We start from the raw sequence: 23735 nt of genomic DNA, 5'->3' as shown, positions 1-23735 counted from the left end.
TCTGGTTCTTAGCCTGGATATTTGTTCTTTTTTTTAAATAAAATTATTCTTGGGGCGCCTGGTGGCTCAGTCAGTTGGGCATCCGATTCTTGGTTTCGGCTCAGGTCATGATCTCAGGGTCCTGCAATCGGCCCACATCTGGCTCCACGCTCAGTGGGGAATCTGCTTGAGATTCTCTCCCTCGCCCTCTGCCCTCCCCCTACTCTCTCTCAAAATAAATAAATCTTTAGAAAATAAATAAATAAAATAAAATGATGCATTCTTCTAAATGATTCCTGTATTTCATAATTTAAAAAATGGATAAAACTAAGAAGGTGGAAAACAAAGTGTTTAATTTCAGGGAGAATAGCAAACATTGTACAAGGAAGTGTCAGAAGGGAGCTACACTAATGTAGTCATAATAGAACAAAGAAACATGGGTTCTCAAACCCTGAGTCAACCACACTGCGAAGCCAAGGAACAGAACCCAGGGTTGCATGGGATGTTCAATCTTCACCTCCCGTGACAGGAAGTCGACTGATATTTATCTACAATTCAATCAAGAGACCAAAGTTTAAACATATTATTTACAAAAATGAAGACATATACCAGAAGAAACAGCCAGAAGAGTTGAGAAGAGGGGAGGGGCGTCATGGGGCAGGGAAGTGCTGGTTTTTATCAAATGGTTCAAATAAATGTCGATTAATATTTAATAAATAGTTGTTGGGGGAAGTTGCAGTTAAGTCCTTCAAAAATGCAAATTTAAATACTTGGGATTTTTCTCCCCATCAAATTGGCAAAAAAGAGAAAGAGTGATAATACTTGGCATTGGTAAATGTTGAGGTAGCTAGCACTTTCCTACACCACCACGTGGGTGGAAGTGAATTGGCACTGACAATGTATTGTGCATTTGTCTATTTCTTCAGTGTTTTGAAGCATCTATGAATCCACGGTGGGTTTTGGAGGTGGTTCATATTAAGTTTTATTACTATTGGTTTAAAGGGTGCTCTGATTAGTCAGAAGATGGGGGTTTGGGGTTTGGAATGGGGTTTGCCCTAAAAGGTCCAGCAAAGGTGGGGTAAAGACTCCTTGGGTTAGTGTCTGGGGAGGATCAAAATGTGAGCCTGAATCAGGATCTGGAATAAATTAAGATTCTGATGGAGCCAAGGCTAGGATGAACAGCGCTGGGTTGGAGTTTGCTAGGATGTAGATTTCCCATTAGGTTTGAAGTCAGACGGCTTAGGATAATCGCATGTGGGCAAAAGGAACTGCATAGGCTTTGAGACATCCCGCCTGCCCCAACATCTCCCTGCGACTTTGTGCAGCAATTCAAGGCAGGCGTCTTCGGGGTCCCCAACCGGGACGCTGTGGCCCGGGAAGGGGTGGATGCGTTCTCGTCTGTGACTGCGCAGGAACAGGAAGCAGGACTCCTGTCCCCAAGCTCAGCTCACACTCGCTCTGGGAACAGCCGGACACGGCCTCAGGCGACCGAGCCAAGGTCGAGGTGGCACTGTTTGCGCGGTCCCGCTTGACGTGAGCCTGCAGGGCAGCATCTTTTCAACTTGTTTACAAGCCTGCGTCACCCGGGAACCTTTCACCGCTACCTAGGACAAAAGGTTCCTCTTTTGTAAGTCCCCTTTGGGCAGAAAGGGCATTCACCAGGACCCGGGATTCAAACTGGTGCAGGGCGCCACCCCGTGGTAGATTCGGACAGCGTGCACACACCCATCTGCCCATTCCTCCTTTTGCCCATCTATACCCACACGACAATATACCCACCATACATCATCACCTATCCATACCACCCATCCACCCACCCATTCATCCACCTCTCTACTCCTCCATGCAGCCATTGCATACCCACCCATCAATACACCACCCACCCATCCACCTCTGTATGTATAACTCAGCCACACATATATTCTCTCTCCATCCATCCACCCATCCACTCATTCATCTCCAAGAATTTTCATTCTTTCATGTAAATATTTATTTTTCCACTCATATCCACTCACCATCCACTACCCATTGACATTTCACAAAATATTTATGGAACACCTTCTGTGGGCTAGGTACTGTGCAAAGCATGGGGGTCAAGGGGTCACAGGGCATAGTTCTTGTCCTCATGGGACCTACAGGACAACAGAAAAGACACCTTCATTGCTTGAAGGGCACTCTAAGAGTGTATCAGCCCAGACTTGGGAACCAGGGATAGCTGGGCTGACAAACGACTTCTAAGTTGAGGTTTAAAGAATAGCTAGCGGTAAGGCAGGCAGAGAGGACTAGGAGGCCAGCGGCTAGTGCCCTGGCACAGGCTGACACAGAGGTAAGGGCCTGGAAGCCAAGTAGGGTCTGAACAGAGGGGGTGGAAGATATTTTGGCATGTGTGCAATACATGGAGATCTCTCCGTGCATCCATGGGAGAGCCTGCACTGGGCCTCTCGGTGCTGGATGAATCCCACCCCACGCCCGTCTCCTTGCTGACACAATTGATGGGGTCCAGGCATGTGCCCTCTTCCCCCGGGGCCATATGTCCCAGGGCCGGATCTCCCCTCAGAGTTCCCATTTTCCATTCTAGGACTGTTTTAGGCATATGTGAAAAATCTTTTTTGCTAAGGAGATGTGACAAGTGTTCTGTGGGGCTTCTCATTGTGTGAGATGATACTGCCTTCTTATTTAAGTCATTTTCTCATGGAGCTTTCTGTTTCTTGAAGCAAAATGAAACTTAAATGATGTCAGGAACTATTACTAAGAATCTCCTTATCCTGGGCTCCTGAAGATAAATGACACGCTCTTGTGGGGCACAGCCCAGGAAGGGACACCCTGCTGCCTCAGATCTCCTGGTCACAAGGAGAGAATGTCCTCCCCCACCTTAGCTGCACACCACCCCCGCCCCTACTTCACCAGCGCCATCGTCCACCATCTCGTCCCCCTTCTCCCCCCCCCCCCTCTGTCTTGCTTCCTCTGCGCCCTCAAGCCTGGTCTAGTTTCAGCCCCTCTTCCTGGATGACCACAATCCCTGTGACCACCTGGGACCTGCACCCCAGCCCACCCCCAAAGCCTGGGAAGACCAGGCACTGGAGCACCATCTTTGATCCAGAATGATGCCATTGCAACTTTCCCAGCCAGCACGCAGACTCTCCTGAGCCTTGGCCGGCCAACTCCTGGGCTGTGTCACCGGGTCTGCCTCTGATGGCCTCCGCTCCAGCAGAGCTGCAGGGAAGAGCTTGGTCGGGTCTCCCAGTCCCACTGTGGGTCAGTGCCAGCCCTGCCCTCAAAAGGCAAGATAAGGCCTCGGCCAAGACCCTTGTTTCTCCTCCTTCCTCACCCATTAGTTAACGCCCAGTATTTCCTGAAACCACTCTCACCCAGGCCACTGACAGTCTCCTATTTGACAAATCCAATGAACACTTTTCAATCTGCTAGTCACTCAAGAACATTTCTTCTTCTTCTTTTTTAACACCCTCTAAGGTGCTCAAGCCAACTGAATCTTACCCTGGGCTTCAAGACCTTCCTTATCATCCCACTTAACACTGTAGTCAAATGTGGATGCCAAGTCCACCCTGTTTTCTCCCCGGATGCCAATGAAATCATCTGTCCATCTGAGCTGGCAGGAAAGCAGTCTGATGACCATGACATAGAAAACATGCCAGGCCAGAGCACCCCCAAGGGCAGGTGAGGGCAGTGGGGTAGGAGGGGTCCCCAAGAGGGAAGTGGCCTGGTGCTTCAGACTCACTGGCCAGGACTTGGCAGCTTCCCCTGATACACAGCAGTTGGAGGTCCTGCAGACCACAGCCTGAACTGGGGCGATGGCCTCGTGCAGCTTGTAAAGTGGAAACAGCACACACGGTCAGTCATGCAGATTAGACACAGTTCGGTCTCTTTCCATATCCTGCAATGTCAGAGGCTGAAGGAAGAAACAAAAGGAAATCCAGATGCAAGGTGCCCAGGCGAGTAAGGCATCTTACGGCTAAGGTATGGACCCAGTCCTTGCTGGGAGGTCAACCGAAATCTTCCCGTGTGTCCACCTGCTGCAGGTGTATTCCCTTCTGCGCCACAGTAAGCCTCCAGACTTGCAAGAGCTATCAGTGGATGTGTTGCATGTTGTCTAGAGCTCTTGACTGTGGTGGGTGGCACCACGCCTAGGAAAGAGGTTCTAAAGTCAGCTTGAATTATTTGGGGCCAGGGGTCAAACTACCCAAGACAGACAATTGCAGGCAATGCTGGGACAGGACACTGCCTGGCTGAGCAAGCAGCCGAGTCCAGCCCCAGCCCCAGCCCCAGGCCCCAGTCCCGAGGCCCTGGTCCTCCCCAGCCGGCTGAGCGCTGCCTCTTCTCAGGCCAGTGGGAAGAGGCACGTGGTGGCCCTTCATAGCCTGGGCTAGGGAGTCCGACTGCCTGGGTTTGAGTCCAAGTTCTGCCACTTAGAGGCTGTGTAGCCTTGGGCAAATGGCTTCTCGTCTCCCACCCTCAGCTTTGTCACAGAGATCACAGCAACCTGGCTGGGATGCCCTATATGCACACAGGACCAGGCCTGTAGATGGACCTTCTCAGTCAGACACAGCCTTCAGATCCTACTATAATATTGGCACACAAGTATTATTTGAGGCCCAACTAGGTGCCAGGTTCTGTGCTAACCACACAATATTCTCCCAGGTCATTATTATCATTCCCACTTTTTAGAGGGGGAAACTGAGACCCAGAGCACTAAGTAACTTGCCCAATGCCACAGAGCCAGTGAGCAACAGAGCCAGGATCTGGACCCCACCTGGACTGATGCCACAGCCCCTTCCTCTTGGCCACCGTTCTCTCCTGCCTCTGTTTAATGGGTCCAGAAAGCAGAAGCCCTCGAAGGCTTTCAAAGGGAGGGAATTTAATACAGGGAATTGATTACACACATGATGGAAGTAAATAGATGCCAAAATGGGAATGGTGAGGCCATCAGAAATTAGCAAGAGCAGACCCCAGGCTGAGGGGGGAGGTGGTGTTTTGGGGCCCAGGACCCAGGGCTCCCAACTAGGGCTAGAACCACAACAGGCCCTCCTGAGGTAGCCACAGCCTGAGGAGTCACAGGAAGCAGAGGGAGGGGACAGATGTCCTGGCTCCCTCATATCTCCTGCCCTCCGCTCTCCTCCCCACCGGACCTGCCCAGCCACCAGAGGCACAAAATGTCTGGGGATGGATCTAGAGGAGGCAGGCTGTGGCCCCACAGAAAGCCACACTGGTGAGCTTCAGGGATGCTTCCCAGGAAGGCAACCCCTGACTTGAGTCTTGAGAAATGAGTAGGAATTTACCAGCAGAATAAAGGACATCCCCCCAAAAAAGGAAAGGTTAGGGGGAAAAAAACGCATAGAGTTGGTGATACGGGGACAACCTGAGACTTGGTGCCACGCAGAACAGACACAGGTGCTTGTCCTTCTGGTTTAAAGGTGCCACCCTTCTTGGGTTGGGGCACTCCCCACTTTAGAAGCCTCCACCTCCCACCATAGAAGCTCTCTCTCCCAGCCTCCCTTTCAGCCGGGGTGGAGGCAGGGACCCTTAGGCTCCTGCCTATGAGACAGAAGGTGTTGGCAGGTGACCCAGATTCTGACAGGCAGACTCCCACAGCCACACTCTGCATCACAGCCTTAGTGTCTCCGCCGGGACACAGCTGCTGCCAGGTTTGGGCTCCACTGGCCACAGCATCTCCCTGCCTGGCCCTGCCCCCTGCAGGCTCCAGGAACCCCTCTTCTCCCCGCTTCCTCTAAGCTGTTCTAGTTGACGTCTGATACCAAGAACCCTGACTGATACACTTCCTTGAGAAGGGAAGTAGGAAAACAGGAATACAATTTCTCCTTGAAGAAGATCCTCAGCTTTTCCCCAAATATTTTATTATGAAAAACTTCAAACTTCAACATATAGAAATAATTGAAATTTGTAATGAACACTCACATACCCGCCACTTAGATTCTACAACTAACCCATCTCTGTCTTTATCACCTATCCATCTATGTATGTCTCCATCAATGTGTCTAATTTTTTTAGATTAGCTTTTAATCTACAAATTGTGTCTATAGTTAGGTTTTTTAGGCTAAAATTATAAGTTAGGAAAGAAGACCACATTTTCTAGGGAGTTCTCTAATCTTCTAAACAACCGACAAGCCAAAGCAAAGACAGGAACACACACATTAGGTAGAGAATGTGTCTTTATTATGAGGTACACCTTTGGGTAGAATCACGAAGCAGGAGCATGCTGGGTGCATCTTAAGAAGCACATCTTTGGACTTTTTGGGCTTTTGCAAGGTGTATGCATCATTGCTTTGGATAATTGCATAGAATTATAAAACAATGCCTGGTAAGAGCCAGTATGTGTCCAGTTAAGAGCAAAGACAAAATTCCACTGCAGGTAAACCCTGTCTCTGGTGCTCCCTGGCTCTGCTGGGCGGTTTCTTAATCTCACAGTGATCCAATCTCCCCACTGATAGTGGGGCTAATAACAGGGGCCGACTTCACTGGCTGGCAGTATGCATTAAATGGGCACAGAGAACAGTGCCAGGCACCCAGAAACACTCTGTAAAGGTTCACAGATAATTCACAATAGTTCATAAATGTACCTGCTAATAACAATGAATTGATAGTATGCTCAGTAGCTTTTCCCTCTTTGGGTCACCTATTTTCGAGAGTCCTAAAAGTCTCATTAGAACTCCAAGTATTTGCAATAAACCACTTTGGAACTCTTTGCTTTCCTACCTCAGTCATTAATTAATACAGTGCCTCTGGCGTTTGCTGATACCTGACTCCAATCAATGCCTAGCTCCTTGTTCTTGAACTGCGGAGACAGGCAGGGGCTAAAACATTTAGACCTTTAAATGACAGTGGAAAGAGCCTCTATCCTGGGGCTCAAGGGAAACCACTTGTCTGTTCAGGTACAGCTAGCCGCAGTAGCAAACAGTCCCCCCAAATACATGTGGGTGCGCACACACACACTCACGCACAAATCACGTACATGGCTTTTGACATAATAAAACTGTCCTTCCTCCCTTGTACAAAGCCAGCTGTAGATATTGCCAGTGGGATGCTGTCCTCCAGTGCTGATTCAGGGATCCCCGCCTCTTCCATCGCAGAGAGCCCCTCCACATTCCCTGGCACTGGTCTCCTACCCACCACACCAGCCTTGGGCAGAGCGGGAGCTGCTGGGATTCTCACCGGCACTCACTTGCTTACAGACTGCTCCAGAGCACAGAGTATCGCTAGAAAGACAGGGCCCCGACTGTGCCCCAGCTCCAAGCAGCCTTTGTCAATCTGCGAATTCCCTAGATGCATGGGACAATCTGGTGACCATGGTGGGAACTCCAGGAGCGGTTCTCCTGTTTTGGAGGAGCCAGGGACCTGAGCTGGGGAGGCAGAGGGCACAACCTAAAGCCCATTGCCCCATCAGCTGATGAATCTGGGCTGTCTAAACTGGATCCCTGCTCTTTATCACCCCTTCCCTCCCCTGTCTACTGATAGCCCTTGTCATTCTGTGTCTTTATTATAAGTCTCATTCACTCTCTGGAGTAGTGATTCTCAAGCCTTAGCCAGCATTGTATTCACGAGGAGGGCTGGTTACCACCCAGGTTGCACGGCTCCGCCCCCCAGACTTTTTGCTTCAGGGGCGGGACAACTTTTGCTTTTCTAACGAGTTCCCGGCATTATCTACTGCTGCTGGCCCCGGGACCATACTTTTAAAGAACCGCCCCTCTAGAAAGTGACGTCGACTCGGCATAAAGGACAGGTCTGTGTTTGCACCACATGCATCCCGAGGTGCACACTGAATAAATGAATTGGGGAACGAAAGGAAAAGAGCAGGAGGCGTGCGGAATAAGGAATGACGGAGTTAGGAAACTCCTGTGCCCCAGGCTCCATCCCAGACGCTGTCCAGGAGGCGCCCCGACCTCCGACGGCCGGGCTCCCTGCCTCTCCTCAGGGGTGGGACCTGGCCGCCCGCAGGCCCCACCCCCACGCAGCCGGGGCTCTTCGGCTTTGTGACGTCACCGCCCTGGCGGGCGGGGAGAATGGTTGCCTTGGCGACGTAAACCGAACGCCCGGGCGCTGGGAGCCGGGAACTGCGGTGCGGAGGCTTCGGAGCTGGCCTGGGCGCACGGGGCAGGTGGGTGCGCGCGACGTCGGGTCAGGGGTGCGCGAGGCCTGGGGCGGGTAAGGCCCCTTTTGCGAGGCTGCCCGCCCTTCCTTACTACCTAGCCATCCCTCTATCCTTCCTTGCCTTGTGCACCCCTGCTGTATGGCCCACGGCGCATCCCCGCCGAGTTGGGGCGCTGGGAGACGGGGCGCTGCTAACTAGTGCCTCCTCAGGACCGGGATTCCTTTCCTCCTGGGTTGTAGCAGAATGTTGCTGGAAGGGCGCAGGCTTTGGAGTCAAGGAATCTTGGGCTGGAATCCCAGCTATGGTCCTTCCTTGCTGTATGACTTTGGACACCTCGCTTGATCTCTCCTTTACTTCCTCCTTTGCAAAATGAAAAATTCATTCGATGAATAATTAAGAAGCTCCAAGGCTATGCCAGGTACCTTGATGAGCGCATTGGCTCCAAATGAGAAAATACCTTGGAGTATTTTCTTGGAGTTCTCTTGGAGCTTACATTCAAGGGGGTAATAGGCAATGCACCGATTTTTTTAAGTGACAAATCAGATAGTGATAATTGCAGAGAAGAAAGTAAAGTGAGGTCCTATGGAGTTGGGGAGAAAGCATTTTGGATGGAGTGGTGAGAGAAGGTGTCTCTGAAGTGGGTGACCTGAGCTCAGAGCTGAAGGGAGAGAACCCTCCGCCCCAGCTGGGTGTGAGTGAACATTTTTTGGCTAAGGAGGTGGTATATGCAAAGGTTCTGAGACAGACCAAGGTTGGCATGTTCTAGAAACAGGAAGATTAGGCAGGGCAACTAGAACTAAGTCAAGGAGGGGAGAGAGGATGAAGGGAGAGGGAGGCAGGGAGCTATGGGTGTTGGCCACATGGCAGGACCTCAGTAAATGCCAAGTGTTCTCAGCCACCTGGGGGCAAGGGGAGCTGAGGGCCTGGGGATCATCTGGCTCAAGCACTGTGTCACTCCTCAGGTTGGAATTGCCTTTAGCCAAAATCAAGCTTCACAACAAGCCTTTGTTCCTCTGCCCAGATGCCCAAGATCGTGTCTACTGTGGTCTCCAAGGGTATGACTTACAACAGTAAGTATGGGGCTGGTGTGGGCTCAGAGTCAAAGACAGCCTCGGGAGCCTGGGACAGTGACATCCAGACTTAATTGAGGGTTAAGGTGATTCTAAATCAGGCCATGAGGCAGAGATCATAGGTGTGCCAGGTTCTCTAGAAACTCCATGGTTTATTTCCTAGGGCCGCTGTAAAAAAGTGCCACCACCCAGTGGTGGCTTTAACATCAAAAATTTATTGTCTCACTGTTCTGGAGACTGAAGTCCAAGATACAGGTATCATTGATAGGGTTGGTTCCTTCTGAGGGCCGAGAGGAAGAGTCTGTTCCAGGCTCTCTCCCAGGAAGCTTCTGGTTGTTTGCTGGCTATCTTTGGTGTTCCTTGGACGGAACGTGTCATTGCTATCTCTGCCTTCATCGTCGCATGGCGTTCTGCCTGTGTGCATGCCTGTTGTAAATCTCCCCTTTTAATTCGGGTCAGGAGTCATATAGGATTAGGCGCCCACACTACTCCAGCATGACCTCATCTAAGTTACGGCGGCAATGACCCTGTTTCTTAACAGGGTCACCTTGTGAGGTGCTGGAAGTTAGGCTTTCAAGTCTTCAAAACCCTTAACTGGTGGGGGGCAGGGGACACAATTCACCACATAACATTGTGGAAGGCACCACAGTGGAAGTGGGTCTCTCCCAGCCTCTCTGCAGCTAAGGTCACTGGGCAGGATGTCTCCCACAAGGGCTTCTGGTACCAGCTGGCCCCAGGCCCTTGTGGGAGACGTCCTGCCTCCTCCAAATGCCACGTCTGCAGCCAGGTGCCCCCGCTGGGCAGCATGGAGGGAAGCTGCTGGCGCACCTCTGGGGGCCATGGGGGCTGAGGTGGGCAGGCTGGGCACTACTGCCTACTGGCACCTTTGTGCTCTTTACCGCCATCAGCTTTTAATGTGATTTGTTTTTGAATAGGTAAAGGATTCCCATGGTTCAACATTCAAAAAGTGTTCCAAGCCCCTTCTTGTGAAAGACCCCTCCTGTCCCCAGATACCCAGTACCCCCTCCTCTGAGATGGCCAGTGGCACGAGTCTCGCACCTCCTGCTCCACGCGCTCCGCGCACATGCTCTGTGCACACAGGCAAATAAGGATATGGTTTGTACAGTTTGTTTTTTTCTCACACAAACGGTCACACAAGAAACAGGCTTCCTGCACCTCGCTTTTTCCACTAACCCCGACATTGTGGAGACTCTTCCTTATCAATACATCACAAGTTCCCTTAGACTTTTAGTGTTGTGAGCAGAACAGTGATCCCACAGTGTGAATGTAGTATAGTTTACTTAACCAATCCATGTGAATGGGCACTGAGCTGGTTTCAAACACGTGCGCTCTCAACACTTGTCCCCACTGTTGAGACTGTGCACTCACTCACTCTGCTCCAGAACAAACTGAAAAATGAAGAAAGTCTGAAACAGAGTTACAAAAAAAAAAAAAAAAATAGCTTTGAAATGTTTGCAGATAACAAATTAACTTTAGACACACACACATAAAACAATGCAACTGGCACAAGACAGTTGAAGGCTTTATAAACTATACTGATTCATCCTGTGGTACCAGGAGGATAGTTAATGGGGGCATATCCTGTGACACTCGAGATTGGGTATATCACTTCCCTTGGCGGTGACATGCAAACAGGAGGCCCCCCCTAAGCTGATCTTCATGGTCTGGGTTGAGGGTTCTGTGCCTTTGGGAGGAAACCAGGCCAGGCAGGCACGGCCAAGTAGACAGACCCATGGCATTTGCAGGCCAGGCCAGGCAGGGGCGCCCAGCCAGGCAGGCAAGTGAAGTCAGCCTGGATGGGGGCACATCGACCAGAGGCTCAGGCCAGGAGAACAGTTGAGCCTGACATCCTGGGTTCAGCTGCAGGAGCTGGGGACTAAGGTAGGGGTCAGAAAGACTCTGAGGGAGAGGGGCCTCCTGGGGGAGAAGGGCCTGGGAACACTGAGCTCTGAGCCTGGGCCAGGTACAGATAGGGTTTCTGGAGCCCAGCTGAGAATGCCCCAGCTGAGGGCAGGAACACTGGGGTCAGACATGCATGGTGGAGTACAGCACTTCTCTGGGCCTCAGCTGCCTCATCTGTGGAATGGGAGCAATCCCGATTCCCTGAGGCTACTGTGAGCTGTAAGGGGAGACACGTGTCAAGGGCTCAGCTCTTTGATACTGCTATTATTAGTGTCTCCACTCACTATTACGACACCCACCACCCCACCTTTAGGGTTTTGGCTAGTCTCCTAGTGTGTGAAGTCCGATTCAGAAGAAGATACTCGGGGAGCACAAGTGGAGGGGCAGTTAAGGAGTCTGGGCAAAGACTGAGCTGGAATTTGACATCAGAGAAGTGAGCTCTGGGTTTGGTCTTCATTCACAAATCCTTATTAAGTGCCACCCAAATGTGGGCTTGTGTTCTAAGCACTGGGGATTCAGGGGTGAATAAAACCCTCCCCCTCGTGGGACTTACATTGTGACGAGGGAGGCAGGCATTGCAAAGCAAACAGCCAGTCTATATTTACAACAGCCAAGAAGCAGTAGAAAGGAAACCTACTGGAAGCTTTGGGCAGGGGGCAAGGTTTACTTTAAATGGGAGAGGTAGTCAGGGAAGGCCTCTCAGAGGAGGTGACATTTGATACCTATCCATAACAATCCTGAAGGATGAAAGAGGGAGAAGGGCATTCTAGGCAGTGGGGAAAGGCCAGCAAAGGCGGAGGCTGGTACGAGCTTGCAGCCCTAGAGCAAGAGACAGAAGGCCAGTCTGAAAACACTTGGGTAGGGCCTTATGGACCATGGGGAGGACTATTCAGTTCTGTTAAGATGCTGAGAGGGGTTGAAGCAGGGAGGTTGCAGTTTCTGGGTTTGATGACTTTTATGAGTAGAGATGCCAATGTCTATGACACGGGCAGAAGGGCTGGTTCTGCAGAGCCTCCTTGGAGACCCTGGGCAAGGCCTCACCCCTGGTGCAGAGGGTGGAGGACACTTGATAGAGACCTTGGCAAGAGGGGCCAGTGAAAGCCCAGACTAGACCCAAGACTTCCCAGTCAAGGCTTGTGGGGTGGGGTTTGCTGGAACAGAACGTGCAGACAGTTGGAGAGAAAAGCAATAAACAGCTCCCCTCTCGGGGCTACTCCAAACCTGCCACTCAGCTGCCCATGTTCCTTGGCCAGGCCAAGGACACTCCCCTCAGTGTCTTGGCACTGCTGTCCCTCTGCCCAGAATGCACTCCCCCTAGATCTCCCTGTGGCTCCCTCCTCCACCTCCTTTAGGATTTATTCAAATGTCACCTTCTGCTTTATTTTTCTTGATACCGCTTTCTACCTCCCACCTGCGTCCCCATTTCTTACTTGTTTCTCTCTCCCAGTAGAATGTAAGCTCCACCCAGGCGGGGGTGTTTGTCTGTCTTGCATGCTGCTGTCTCCCCAGAGCCTGGCATGTAACAGGTCCTCAATAAAATTCTGTCAGTCTGAAAGCTTTCCCCTGAAGGTCAGGAATAAGGCCAGGATGTCTGTTTTCACTGCTATTCAACACTGTGTGCTGGAAGTTCTAGCCAGAGCATGCATGTATGTATTTATTTATTTATTTATTTATTTATTTATTTATGATTTTATTTTTTTATTTTTTAAAGATTTTATTTATTCATTCATGAGAGACAGAGAAAGAGAGAGGCAGAGGCAGAGAGAGAAGCAGGCTCCCCACCGAGCAGGGAGCCCGATGCGAGACTCGATCCCAGGACCCTGGGACCACAACCCGAGCCGAAGGCAGACGCCCAACCATCCGAGCCACCCAGGTGCCTAAGATTTTATTTTTAAGGAATCTCTATATCCAACGTGAGGCTCAAACTTACAATTCCAAGATCAAGAGTCACACGCTCTACTGACTGAGCCAGCCATGTATCCCTGGCCAGAGCATTTAGACAAGAAAAAGAATGCAAAGATACCCAAATTGGAAAGGAAGAAGTGAAACTATCTTATTCATGGATGACACGATCCTATATAGAAATAATCCCCCGGAACCCACAAGAAAGTCACTAGTGCTAATAAATGAATTCAGCCAGGTTGCAGGGTGCAAGATCAAAACATCAGTATTAGTTGTGTTCCTACACACCAGCACTGAGCAATCCAATGGGGAAATTAAGAAAGCAACTCCATTTACAATGACATCTAAAAAGGAAAATATGCACATATGAGGTGGCATCGTGGGATGTTAGAGTAGGAAGCTCCGGGAATCAGGCTCCCCACCTAACAACTGCAGAGCTTGCAGGTGCTCTCAGACTCCAAAATCGGTACTCTGGAGCTTAGATGAACACATGCAGTTTCCAGGGCAGAGCTTGAGGGAGAGGCTGGGAAATGTCGGTGAAGTGTGGCATTTTGTGGAGCGGCCTCCAGGCCAGCAACAATGGGGCAGGCAGCCCACATTCCTGGCGTGGCTTGCTTGTGCCACAGTGCCCCATAAAGGCCTTTTCCTCCCCAAACCCAGCTGAGTGCTTGGTTGCTGAGAAGCCAGTACTGAGGGTGGCCATGCTTCCAACCCCGGGAGGTGGGGTGACTTCCCAGCCAGCTCTGTCAATAGGGATTTAAAGAGACAGGACCTTCCCTCTCAGCCTTTCCAGACCCAGACATTGAAGGAAATCTTTGACAAAAGATTAATACCCAGAATGTATAGAGAATTCCTAAAAACAACAACAAAAACGACCAACCCCACTTAAAAACGGGCAAAGGAGTTGATAGACATTTCTCCAAAGGAGATCTTCAAAAGAGCCAATAAGTACATGACATGATGCTCACACTATCATCAGTCATTAGGAAAATGAGATATCACATCACACTAGTAGGATAGCTATTAAAAAAAAATCCAAAGTAACAAGTGCTGGCAAGGATGTAGAGAAACGGACCCGTGTGCCCTGCTGGTGAGAAGTAAATAGGTACACAGCTGCGGAAAATGGTAGGGTGGTCCCTCAGAAAAGGATGCAGAGAATGATATGTCCCAGCAATTCCATGTCTGGGTACACACACAAAATTATTGGAAGCCCAACGCTCTGTCTTATTTGTGTTTGTCACCTGTCTAGAATGTAGGCTCTGAGGAGGCTTGCCTGCACCGACCGTAGCACCTCGCAGTTAGAATGCCCATAAACATTGGCCAGCAGACACTGAGTGAGGGACGGTCTCACCCTGTCCTCCCCCCGCCCCACTCCTGCCAGCTCTCAGAGACCACCCGAGAGTTCCCAGCACCAGCCCAGACACTGCTCTAAAGCCCACCTTCAGAGACCCAGCTGCCTTCTTGATAATCATCGTGGATCTGGTGCTGGGAACTGGGGATGGACAGGCATGGTTCCTGTTGTTTTAAAATGTAGATTTCACGTTTTTCTAGATAGTTCTCCTGAGGCAAGGGAAACAAAAGCAAAAAACTATTGGGACTACATCAAAATAAAAAGCTTCTGCACAGCCAAGGAAACAATCAACAAAACTAAAGGCAACCTACGGAATGGGAGAAGCTATTTGCAAATGACATATCCAATAAGGGGTTCGTATCCACAATATATAAAGAACTTGTAAAACTCAACACCCAAAAACCAAATAATCCAATTTAAAAATGGGCAGAAGACATGAACAGATACTTCTCCAAAAAAGACGTACAGATGGCCAACAAACACATGAAAAGATGCTCATCATCACTCATCGTCAGGGAAATGCAAATCAACAATACGATGGGATATCATTTCACACCTGTCAGAATGGCTAAAATCGGCAAGAAACAACAGGTGTTGGTGAAGATGTAGAGAAAAAGAAACACTCGTGCTCTGTTGGTGGGAATGCAAACTGGGGCAGCCACTGTGGGAAACAGTATGGAGTTGCCTCAAAAAGCTTAAAATAGAATTACCCTATGAACCAGCAATTGCACTACTAGGAATTTATCCAAAGAATACAAAAATACTAATTCAAAGGGATGCACATACCCTGAACTTTATAGTGGCGTTATCTACAATGGCCAAGATAAGGAAGCAGCCCTCGTGTCCGTCGACTGATGAGTGGGTAAAGAAGATGCGATGTATATACAATGGAATATTACTCAGCCATACGAAATAATGAAATCTTGCCATTTGCAACAACATGGATGGAGCTAGAGTGCATTATGCAAAGCAAAATATACCAGTCGGAGTAAGACAAATACCATAGGATTTCACTCATATGTGGAATTCAAGAAACAAAACAAACAAGCAAAGGGGGGAAAAAAGAGAGAAAGACAAAGCAAGAAGTCGATTCTTAACCATAGAGAACACACTGATAGTTACCAGATGGGAGGTGGGTGGGGGATGGGTGAAACAGGTGATGGGGATAAAGGAGGGCACTTGTCATCATGGGGTGATGTGTGGAAGTGTTGACTCACTGTATTGTTCACCTGAAACTAATAAAACACTGTATGTTAACTAAAAAAAGAAAAAGAAAAAAAGCAATCATGAATACACCACATAGATAGATCAATGTAACAAGAAAGAACATTGAAATGCAAAGGCATAATATAGATGTTAAAATTGACATACAAATTAAAAAATAAAAAAGTAAAGTGTAGGTTTCATTACTACTCAGGTATGACAAGATCTGTAGACTTCCAATGGATGGCTGCCATTGGAAAGGTAGTCTGTGATCTTCCCAGATCCCTAGAAACAGGAGGCTGGGCCACACGGGGAAGGACCGGGGTGGGTCAGAGGCAGACGGAGCGGGGGAACTGTGAGCAGGAGCCTTTGTTGTGACTTACATGGGAAGGAGTGGGTGACACAGGGTGTGCGGGCTTAGGGTTGACTGGTTTGAGTATGTCAGGACTCTGTGGCATGGGGCTGTTTTGAGTTGTCTGGGACCTGGCCCTGGGCGATTGGAGAAGGGGCCAGTGGCCCCTGGGTATGAGAGCCTGGCAGTGGAGATGGGAGCTGGGCATGTGGGCTCTGGATTAGTGGGTTTGCATTTGTAAAGCACGCTCTCGGGCACCTCCTTTACTTTCTCTAGGGATTGGCCAACCTCAGTGTGAAGAGGTAGGGACAGTCCCTGCGGGGTCAGTAAGACCCAGATGCTAGAGCATCGGGTACAGAAAGTACAAGACAGCATTAATGCACCAGTCCTGGAGCAGTTTCCCATCTTGTGAAGGAAGGTGACCCCTACATAATAGCAGATGTGACATGTGCTAGAGAGGGGAGGGCCATCTCTGGGAGAACATGAGGTGGGCCCCTCTGTCCTGGATGAGGAGCTGAGGAGGCCTTCCAGGGTCAAAAACAGATGAGGGAGATGTTGGCTTGGGAGAGGGGGCTTGGACCCCAGTGGGGTAAAAAAAGCAAAGGGGACAGCATGTGGTATTGCCTGTGGGAGGGTCCCTGAGAGTCTTTGAGTGGCCAGAGGGTAGTGAGGGGGGTGAGGCTGGTAGCAAGATGAGAAGCTGCAGAGGTCGCTATATGAGATCATGCAGGGTCTCCCAAACCCTGTGGATTGGGGTCCTGGACCTACCGAACCTGGGATGCCCCCAAAAGTGCGCTGGATCTCTACTGCTGTGTAACAAATCACCCCAAAACTTAGTGGCTTCAAACAACAGTTAATATGTATTTATTAGTTCAGTTTCTTTGGGTCAAGAGCTCATGAGGGGCTTGGCTTGGGGACTCTGGCCCAGAGGGTCTCCTCCGCAGTCATCTGAAGGCTTGACCAGGGCTGGAGGATCAGCTCCAAGCAGGCTCAGTCATATGGCCGTGGGCTGGGGCTGACCTCCTCCAGAGCAGGTGATCCCAGAGAGGCAAGGCAGGGCCCAAATGTCCTCTCTGACCTCACTTCAGAAGTCACACACTGTCCCTTCCACAGCTGGCCACATAAACCAACCACGATCCAGTGCTGGTGGGGGTACTAAAGGGTGTGAGTGCCTAGAGCCCAGGGATGCTGGTGGCTGTTTCAGGGGCTGGCCGCTGCAAAGGATGTAAACACAGGATTGGTTTTGTGAATTGTGTTTTAAAATGGTCTGCCTGGGGGCATCTGGGTGGCTCAGTTGGTTAAGTTTCCAACTCTTAATTTTGGCTCAAGTCCTGATCTCAGGGTTGTGAGATCGAGCCCTGCCTCGGGCTCCGTGCGGGGCGTGGAGTCGGCTTGGGATTCTCTCTCTTCCTCTGCTCCTCCCCTCTCTCTCTTTCTCTCTCTCTCAAAAAAAAAAAAAAAAAAAAAAAAGGCCTGCCAGGCTGTTCAGTGTGCTCAAGACTCTTCATACAGCTTCCTCTTTGGGTTCTGGACTGTGTCTCTGCTTTACCCTCTCATGCCGACGGATGGGCAAGGCTCCTGCCGTGAAAAGCACTGAATTGCCCCTCTTTGCTTCTTGTACCCCTCAAATCACTCCACCTATGTTAACCTTCCGTGTCCTGCTGGGATTCCAGTGGTGGCCCTTCCCCAGCTGCATGGTCTCTTCTGCCTGTGCACCTCCCCCCCCATTCACAGCCACCCGTTGAGAGCTGGCCAAACCTACCATGTCCACTTGCCTCCCCTCCCTAACCCTGGGGGATCTTGGCTTCTGCCCCCTCACCCCACGCTGCCGATCTCACTCTGGGGCCGTGGCTAGGGCCTCTCCCAGGGCACCTCCCTCAGACACTCCCTCCTTCTCCCACCCTCTTCCCGGGGCTCTGGCCCTCTCTGGCCTGTACCTCTGCTCTGCAGGCCTCCTTGCCAAGCCCCTCTACTGTCAGGGTTCCTCGGGCTGCCCTGGGCCATCCTCTTCTCGACCATGAGCACGGCCTGTTTCCATCTATTCGCCAGGGACACATTTCCATCCTCTAGTCTCCTAGTCCCCAGACCTCCATCAGGAGAGTCCAGGTTGGCGGTCCCCACGGGTGCCTGAACCCAGCACCTCGGCCTGAGCTCCAGGCCTCTCGCCCCCCCCCCCCGAGCCCCCTTCTGCTCTTCTCTGCCACCTCAGCAAGCAGCACCTGATGCACAGGTGTTTATACCTAAGGGATGCAGTTATCCCCGGTGTTCCCTTCCCTCCCGAGCCCACATTCAGTCAGGCACCAAGCCCCAAGGGCTCTCCTGAAAAACACTGCCTCCACACCTCCCTCCCACCCCTTACTCACACCCTCATTGAAGCCACCAGGCCTTTTCCGTGGAGGAGTGGGAGGGGACTGGCAGCAGGAGGACAGGCTTGCCAGTGTGCTGGGGAGGCGCTGAGCGAGTCCCAGAGTGAAGGAGGGAGATGGCTGGGAACTGGGACCCAAGGTGGTGGCCCATCCCTCTTGTACCTGGAGTGCAGAGAAGGTGGCTCAGGGGAGTAGATGGAGAGAGAACCCTGGCTGCTGGAGGGGAGCAGGTCAGCCGATGGCTTCCCCAGGGAGCTGGCCTCCCCTCTCCCTGCCACACTGCTGGGGTGCTGCCGGAGGCGGGAGGATCTTCTGATGGCCGGAGCCCACACCCAGGCTTCCACTGGGACCACCCTGGGACAGGGTGCTAAAATTTTATCACTTTTTATGAGGACATTTTGTACCCAGTTCACCTCCCTCTGTTTCTCCTGGAGAATTTTTCTAAAAGTAGGCTTACATTTTTAAAACTTTTTAATTTGGGGCACCTGGGTGGCTCAGTCGGTTGAGCTTCTGCCTTCGGCTCAGGTCATGTTCCCAGAGTCCTGGGATCGAGCCCTGCATCGGGCTCCCTGCTCAGCGGGAAGCCTGCTTCTCCCTCTCCCACTCCCCCTGCTTGTGTTCCCTCTCTCGCTGTGTCTCTCTCTGTCAAATAAATAAATGAAATCTTAAAAAAAGAAAAAAGATGAATTTTATTAGAGTTTGGGTTTGTTTGGTTTGGGTTTTGGTCTATTTAAATAATAGTGGTATCTTCTGATTTTTATGATATGGTTGGTTAAATGTTGCTACCTGGAAATTGAACCCCAGAGTCACTAAGTTAGAAAATACGGACTGAACGGCTTGTGCTCCTGGACTCTCCACAAGCCTCACCACACCCTACCACCTCCCCTTTCCTTACATTACATATGCAGCTTGACCTGCAGGCATCAGAGTTTTCAGCCACATGCCCTTGACCTTCCTGCCAGTGCCACAGGAGAGCTCTCCTCCTCATTCACCCCACACCTCATCACCCAGCTGCTCAGGGTCTGCCCCTCAGTATCACCTCCCCCATCTTGTGAGCCCTGCCTTTCCCTCATCATCCCAGGTCTCCTCCTCCAAGCTGGTCCAAAAGGACTGGCTACTTGAGCTCCCCACCAAAGCACACCCCCAGGCTCTCCAGCAGCTCCTACTCCCTCTGCCCCTGGCTGGCTGCCCTCCCCGACTGGCATAGACTGGAATCTCCAAGCTACAGATGATTTCTGAGCTGGAGTAGGAGGAAGTATCAGGCCCAATGCCCCCTTCCCTGTGGGTATCCATGGAAGGGAGGACACCGAAGAAATGGGTGTCTCTGAATCTTCTGTTGCAGTCCTGAGGGAAACCCTGGAAGGCTCACGGCAAAAGTGTGGGCAGTGCCATGAGGCAGCGGGCTTGGGTCTGTGACTTCCCCATAAAATGGTCCTGCACTCCTCTTAAGGAGCAAATGGAAGGATGCCAAAAGGAAGGCACAAAATATGTTCTGTGTGCCAGGTACATGTACACGTGGGCCCTTTTCTTGCACAGTTATCACAACTCGCCAGCAAAGTCAGCATAATCATCTCAGATGTGGAAACAGAAGCTCAGAGAAGCTGAGCGACTTGCCAGGGCCACTCAGCAGGCAGGTGAGGATGCTGGCACCAGAGTCTCTCCCCAGCCTCACACTGTGTTCACAGCTTTGCTTTTGTTTCTCCCCAGAGAACAGTCTGGAGTCCCCGGACAACAGTTCTTCTTCATTCATTGAAGAAAAAAAGGAGAAACATGGGAAAAAAGGTAAACGTAGCCCTCATGGTGGGAGTCAAACATCTCCCCTCGTCGATGTAGTCTCCAGTGTCAGTGGCAAAGGGAAATGCATTACTGAGACCTGAAATAATAGTAACATGAACAAAGTAGGATTTGTTTTTCCTCAAGTAATGGGAAATATGGGAGGCGGTCCAGAACTCCATGAGGCTCTACAAACAGCAGTTCTAAGAAATCACTCAGGTGACCGGTTTCCAAGTCTTTCTGCTCTACCAATTTTAGCCTTAGGGTTTTCAACTGCAAAGTTATCATGTGGTCACAAAATGGCTGCTGAAGCTCCGCGCCATTACATCAGAGTTCAGACAGGGAGAAGGGGTAAAGGGAAGAGCAAAACTGCCCACCAGCCAACTCAGCCCTCCCTGGAAAAAGAGCCTTCCCAGGAGCCCCACCCAGCAATTTCTGTCTACATTCCATAGTCTAGAAATTTGTCATGTGGCCATCAGTATCTGTAAGGGAGGCTGAGAAGTATAACTGTTCAACGAGGCACATGGCTGCCACCTGTTAAGAAGAGGAAGGGTAGGCAGCCAGCTGCTCATACTGCTTCCTCTGAGCCCCTGCATTCCTGCTCTGCCCCCCAGGCTTGCTAGCCAGTCTGATCCTTCTCCAGAGGGGTGCAGATGTGAGCATGTTCCCTGAGCCTATCTCTCCCAGGCTGAGTCCCCTCTTGTCAAGCCTCCCTGCCTTGTGTTCCCTCTTGCTTTTAATTATGACAATCCAAACCTGCCCAGAAGCACAGACTAAAATGCAGTGAACGCAGGTGCCCATCACCAGACTGGACAGTAAAGATTTGGCCACATTTGTTGCTTTTTTTTTCTTTTTTTGTCTTTGCCAGAATATTTTTTTAATTTTAATTTTTAAATTTTAATTATAGTGTAGTTAACATACAGTGTTATATTAGTTTCAGGTGTACAATATAGTGAGTCAGCACTTCCATACATCACCCGGTGCTCATCATAAGTGCCCTCCTTAATCCCCATCACCTATTTCACCCATTCCCCCACCCCTCCCCTCTGTCCATCAGTGTGTTCTCCGTAGTTAAGAACTTGTTTCTTAGTTTGCCTCCTTTTCTCCCCCTTTGTTCATCTGTTTTATTTCTTCAATCCCACATATGAGTGAAATTATATGGTATTTCTTTCTATGACTGACTTATTTCGTTTAGCATAATACTTTTTAACTCCATCCACATTGTTGCAAATGGCAAGATTTCCTTCTTTTTATGGCTAAGTAATATTCCTGTGTGTGTGTGTGTGTGTGTGTGTGTGTTTGTGTGTGTCTGTCTGTCTGTCTGTGTGTATCATGTCTTCCTTATCCATTCATCTATCAATGCACACAGCTGGGTTGCTTCCAGACTTTGCCAGAATATTTTATAGTAAAATCCGGGCATGTTATTTCATCCTTATATCCCACAATATTCATTTTTCAAAAATAGGGATGTTTCCCTGCAAGGCCACAATGAAGTCTCCCAATTATCTCAGAAATGCCTTCCTATAGAATATTTGTTCTAATTAGGATTCAAATGAGATCTGATCATCTTCACTCTCTTTAAATCTAGCAGAGTCCCTCCCCCATGTCCTTTGTCCTTTCATTTTCTGTGTCTTGACTTACTGAGAAATGGTGTTAATTATCCTGTAGAATGTCCCCTGTTCTGTATGTGTCTGTTTGCTTCCTGGTCATTGTCATTGTTATTGAAACTGTTCCTCTGTTCCTCATATTTCCTTTAATTGGAAATAACCCTACATGCTTGATATTCCATTTCGTCCACGAGAATCCTTCCTACCACCTCTCACAAGAAACTCATGCATCCAGCTGTCTCGATGGTGGCCATGCCAGTGGGTTCAGGTGGTGACCGCCTGGCCCTCTGTCAGATTCCCATCAGCCATTCACCCAACAGCTGCTTCTACCTATGGATGCCTATGCTTAAATTGACCGCTACATTAAGGGTGAGGAGTCTGGGTTTGGGTTTGGTTTGGTTTCTTCTCTAAGGTAGAATTCATATAAGGTGAAATGCACAAATCTTAGTATACAGTTTGATAAGTTTCAATAAATGTATACAACTTTGTAGCTTCCACCCCATTCACCATCTAGAACATTTCCGTCTGCCCAGACATTCCCTTTCCCCCAGAGACAGCATTGTTCCGCTATCATCAGAGAATCACTTTATCCATTCCCAAACCTGTATAAATGGAGTCACATTCTGTGCTCTTGCAGTCCTGATCCTGTTCACTCAGCATCACATCTATGGAATGCCAGTCACAGGACTCCCTTCTTTGTTGTGGCCGTGTGTATCCTATTGTGTGCATATGTCAACAGTGTATTATTCTTTCTGGAGTGGATGGACATTTGGGTTGTTTCTGGGTTTTCGATATTACAAATAATACTGCAGTGAACATTCTTGTACATGCCATTTAGGGAAAGAAGCACTCATTTCTTCTGGGTGTATATGAAGGAGTGGAACCGCTGGTAGTATGTTTAACCCTAGTAGATACCAATGAGTTTTCCAGAACAATTGTGCCACCAACAGGTGTGAGCATTCCAGATGCCTCACATCCTCTCCAACAGTTGGCACACTGTCAATGCTGGCCTTCTGGATATGTATTAGCATCTCATATTCCCTGTGACCAATGAGGGTGATTACCTTTCTATACGTTCACTGATGACTCTGTTATAAAGTGCCTGTCCCTGCCTCTGCTCACTTTTCTATTGGGGTGTCCTTTTGTTTTAATGATTTCTAGGAGCTCTTTACATATTCTGGAAACAAATAATTCACCAGTTCTAAGTATGCAAATACCTTCTCTCACTCGGTAGATTGCTTTTTCCTTTTACCAATCATTTTCATATGGTTGGTACTTTTTGTGTCCTGGCCATGAAGATACTGTATCTTATACAAGTTTTGTGTTCACTTTACAATCAGACCTACAAATCGTCTCTAATCTAATTGTAACTACTTTGTAGATTCTTTGGATATTCTCCTCTACAATCACATCACCTTGAAATAACATTATTTGCTCTCCCTTTCCAATCCTGTACTTTTTATTTCTTTTTCTTGCCTAACTACAACATTGCAAAGAAGTGCAAAGATAGGTATCCATGCCTTGTTCCTGATCCTGGAGGGGAAACATGCAATATTCCCCTAGAAGTTTCTTATAGATACCTGTACTCATGTCCTATGGTTGCTGTCACAAACTCAGTGGCTTAAAGCAACACAAATATATTATCTTACAGTTCTGGAGTCAGAAGTCTGAAATGAATCTTACAGAACTCTCGAATCAAGGGGTCCACAAGGCTGTGTTCCTTCCGGAAGCTCCAGGGGAGAATCTGCTTCCTTGACTTTTCCAGGTTAGAGGTGCCCGTGGCCTTGGCTCCTGGCCCCTTCCTCCGTCTCCAAAGCCAGCAGCACAGCCTGCTCCGGTTTCTGTGACATCACTCCAACCTCTGCTTCTGTCGCCACATCTCTTCCTCCTGCTTCTGGCCCTCCTGCCTCCATCTTAGAAGGACCCTTGTGATTACATCAGGCCCCTCTGTCTAATCCAGGACCATCTTCCATCTCGAGGTCCTTCACTTCATCCCATCTGCAAAATCCCCTTTACCATATAAAGGAATCTAGGCACAGGTTTGGGGTTTAGGGCGTGGCCATCTTTGGGGGCCATTGCTGAGCTCA

The 23735-nt window shown here is 49.6% G+C and overlaps 2 protein-coding genes across 7 annotated transcripts in view; one reads left to right on the top strand and one right to left on the bottom strand.

Moving 5' to 3' along the window:
- Positions 1–23735, bottom strand: part of ZXDC (ZXD family zinc finger C) — a 105893-nt gene that overhangs the window by 1387 nt on the left and 80771 nt on the right. The gene's annotated exons all lie outside the window — the stretch shown is intronic.
- The window catches only part of CFAP100 (cilia and flagella associated protein 100), a 50836-nt gene continuing 35116 nt past the window's right edge, over positions 8016–23735 (top strand). For all 5 annotated transcript variants that reach the window (XM_073889860.1, XM_073889862.1, XM_025860271.2 and 2 more), the window contains exons 1-3: positions 8016–8107; positions 9064–9171; positions 19976–20050. In XM_073889860.1, coding sequence (XP_073745961.1) covers positions 9123–9171; positions 19976–20050 — 124 coding nt within the window. In that variant the 5' untranslated portion in view covers positions 8016–8107; positions 9064–9122. The remainder of the gene's footprint in view (positions 8108–9063; positions 9172–19975; positions 20051–23735) is intronic.

This window comes from Callorhinus ursinus, unplaced genomic scaffold (genome assembly GCF_003265705.2).
Source record: "Callorhinus ursinus isolate GAN/ISIS: 27379988/994484 unplaced genomic scaffold, GSC_fseal_2.0 scaffold119, whole genome shotgun sequence".
Lineage (NCBI taxonomy): Eukaryota > Metazoa > Chordata > Mammalia > Carnivora > Otariidae > Callorhinus > Callorhinus ursinus.
The sequence above is the reverse complement of the archived record's forward strand: the minus strand, read 5'-3'. Positions and strand labels throughout refer to the sequence as shown.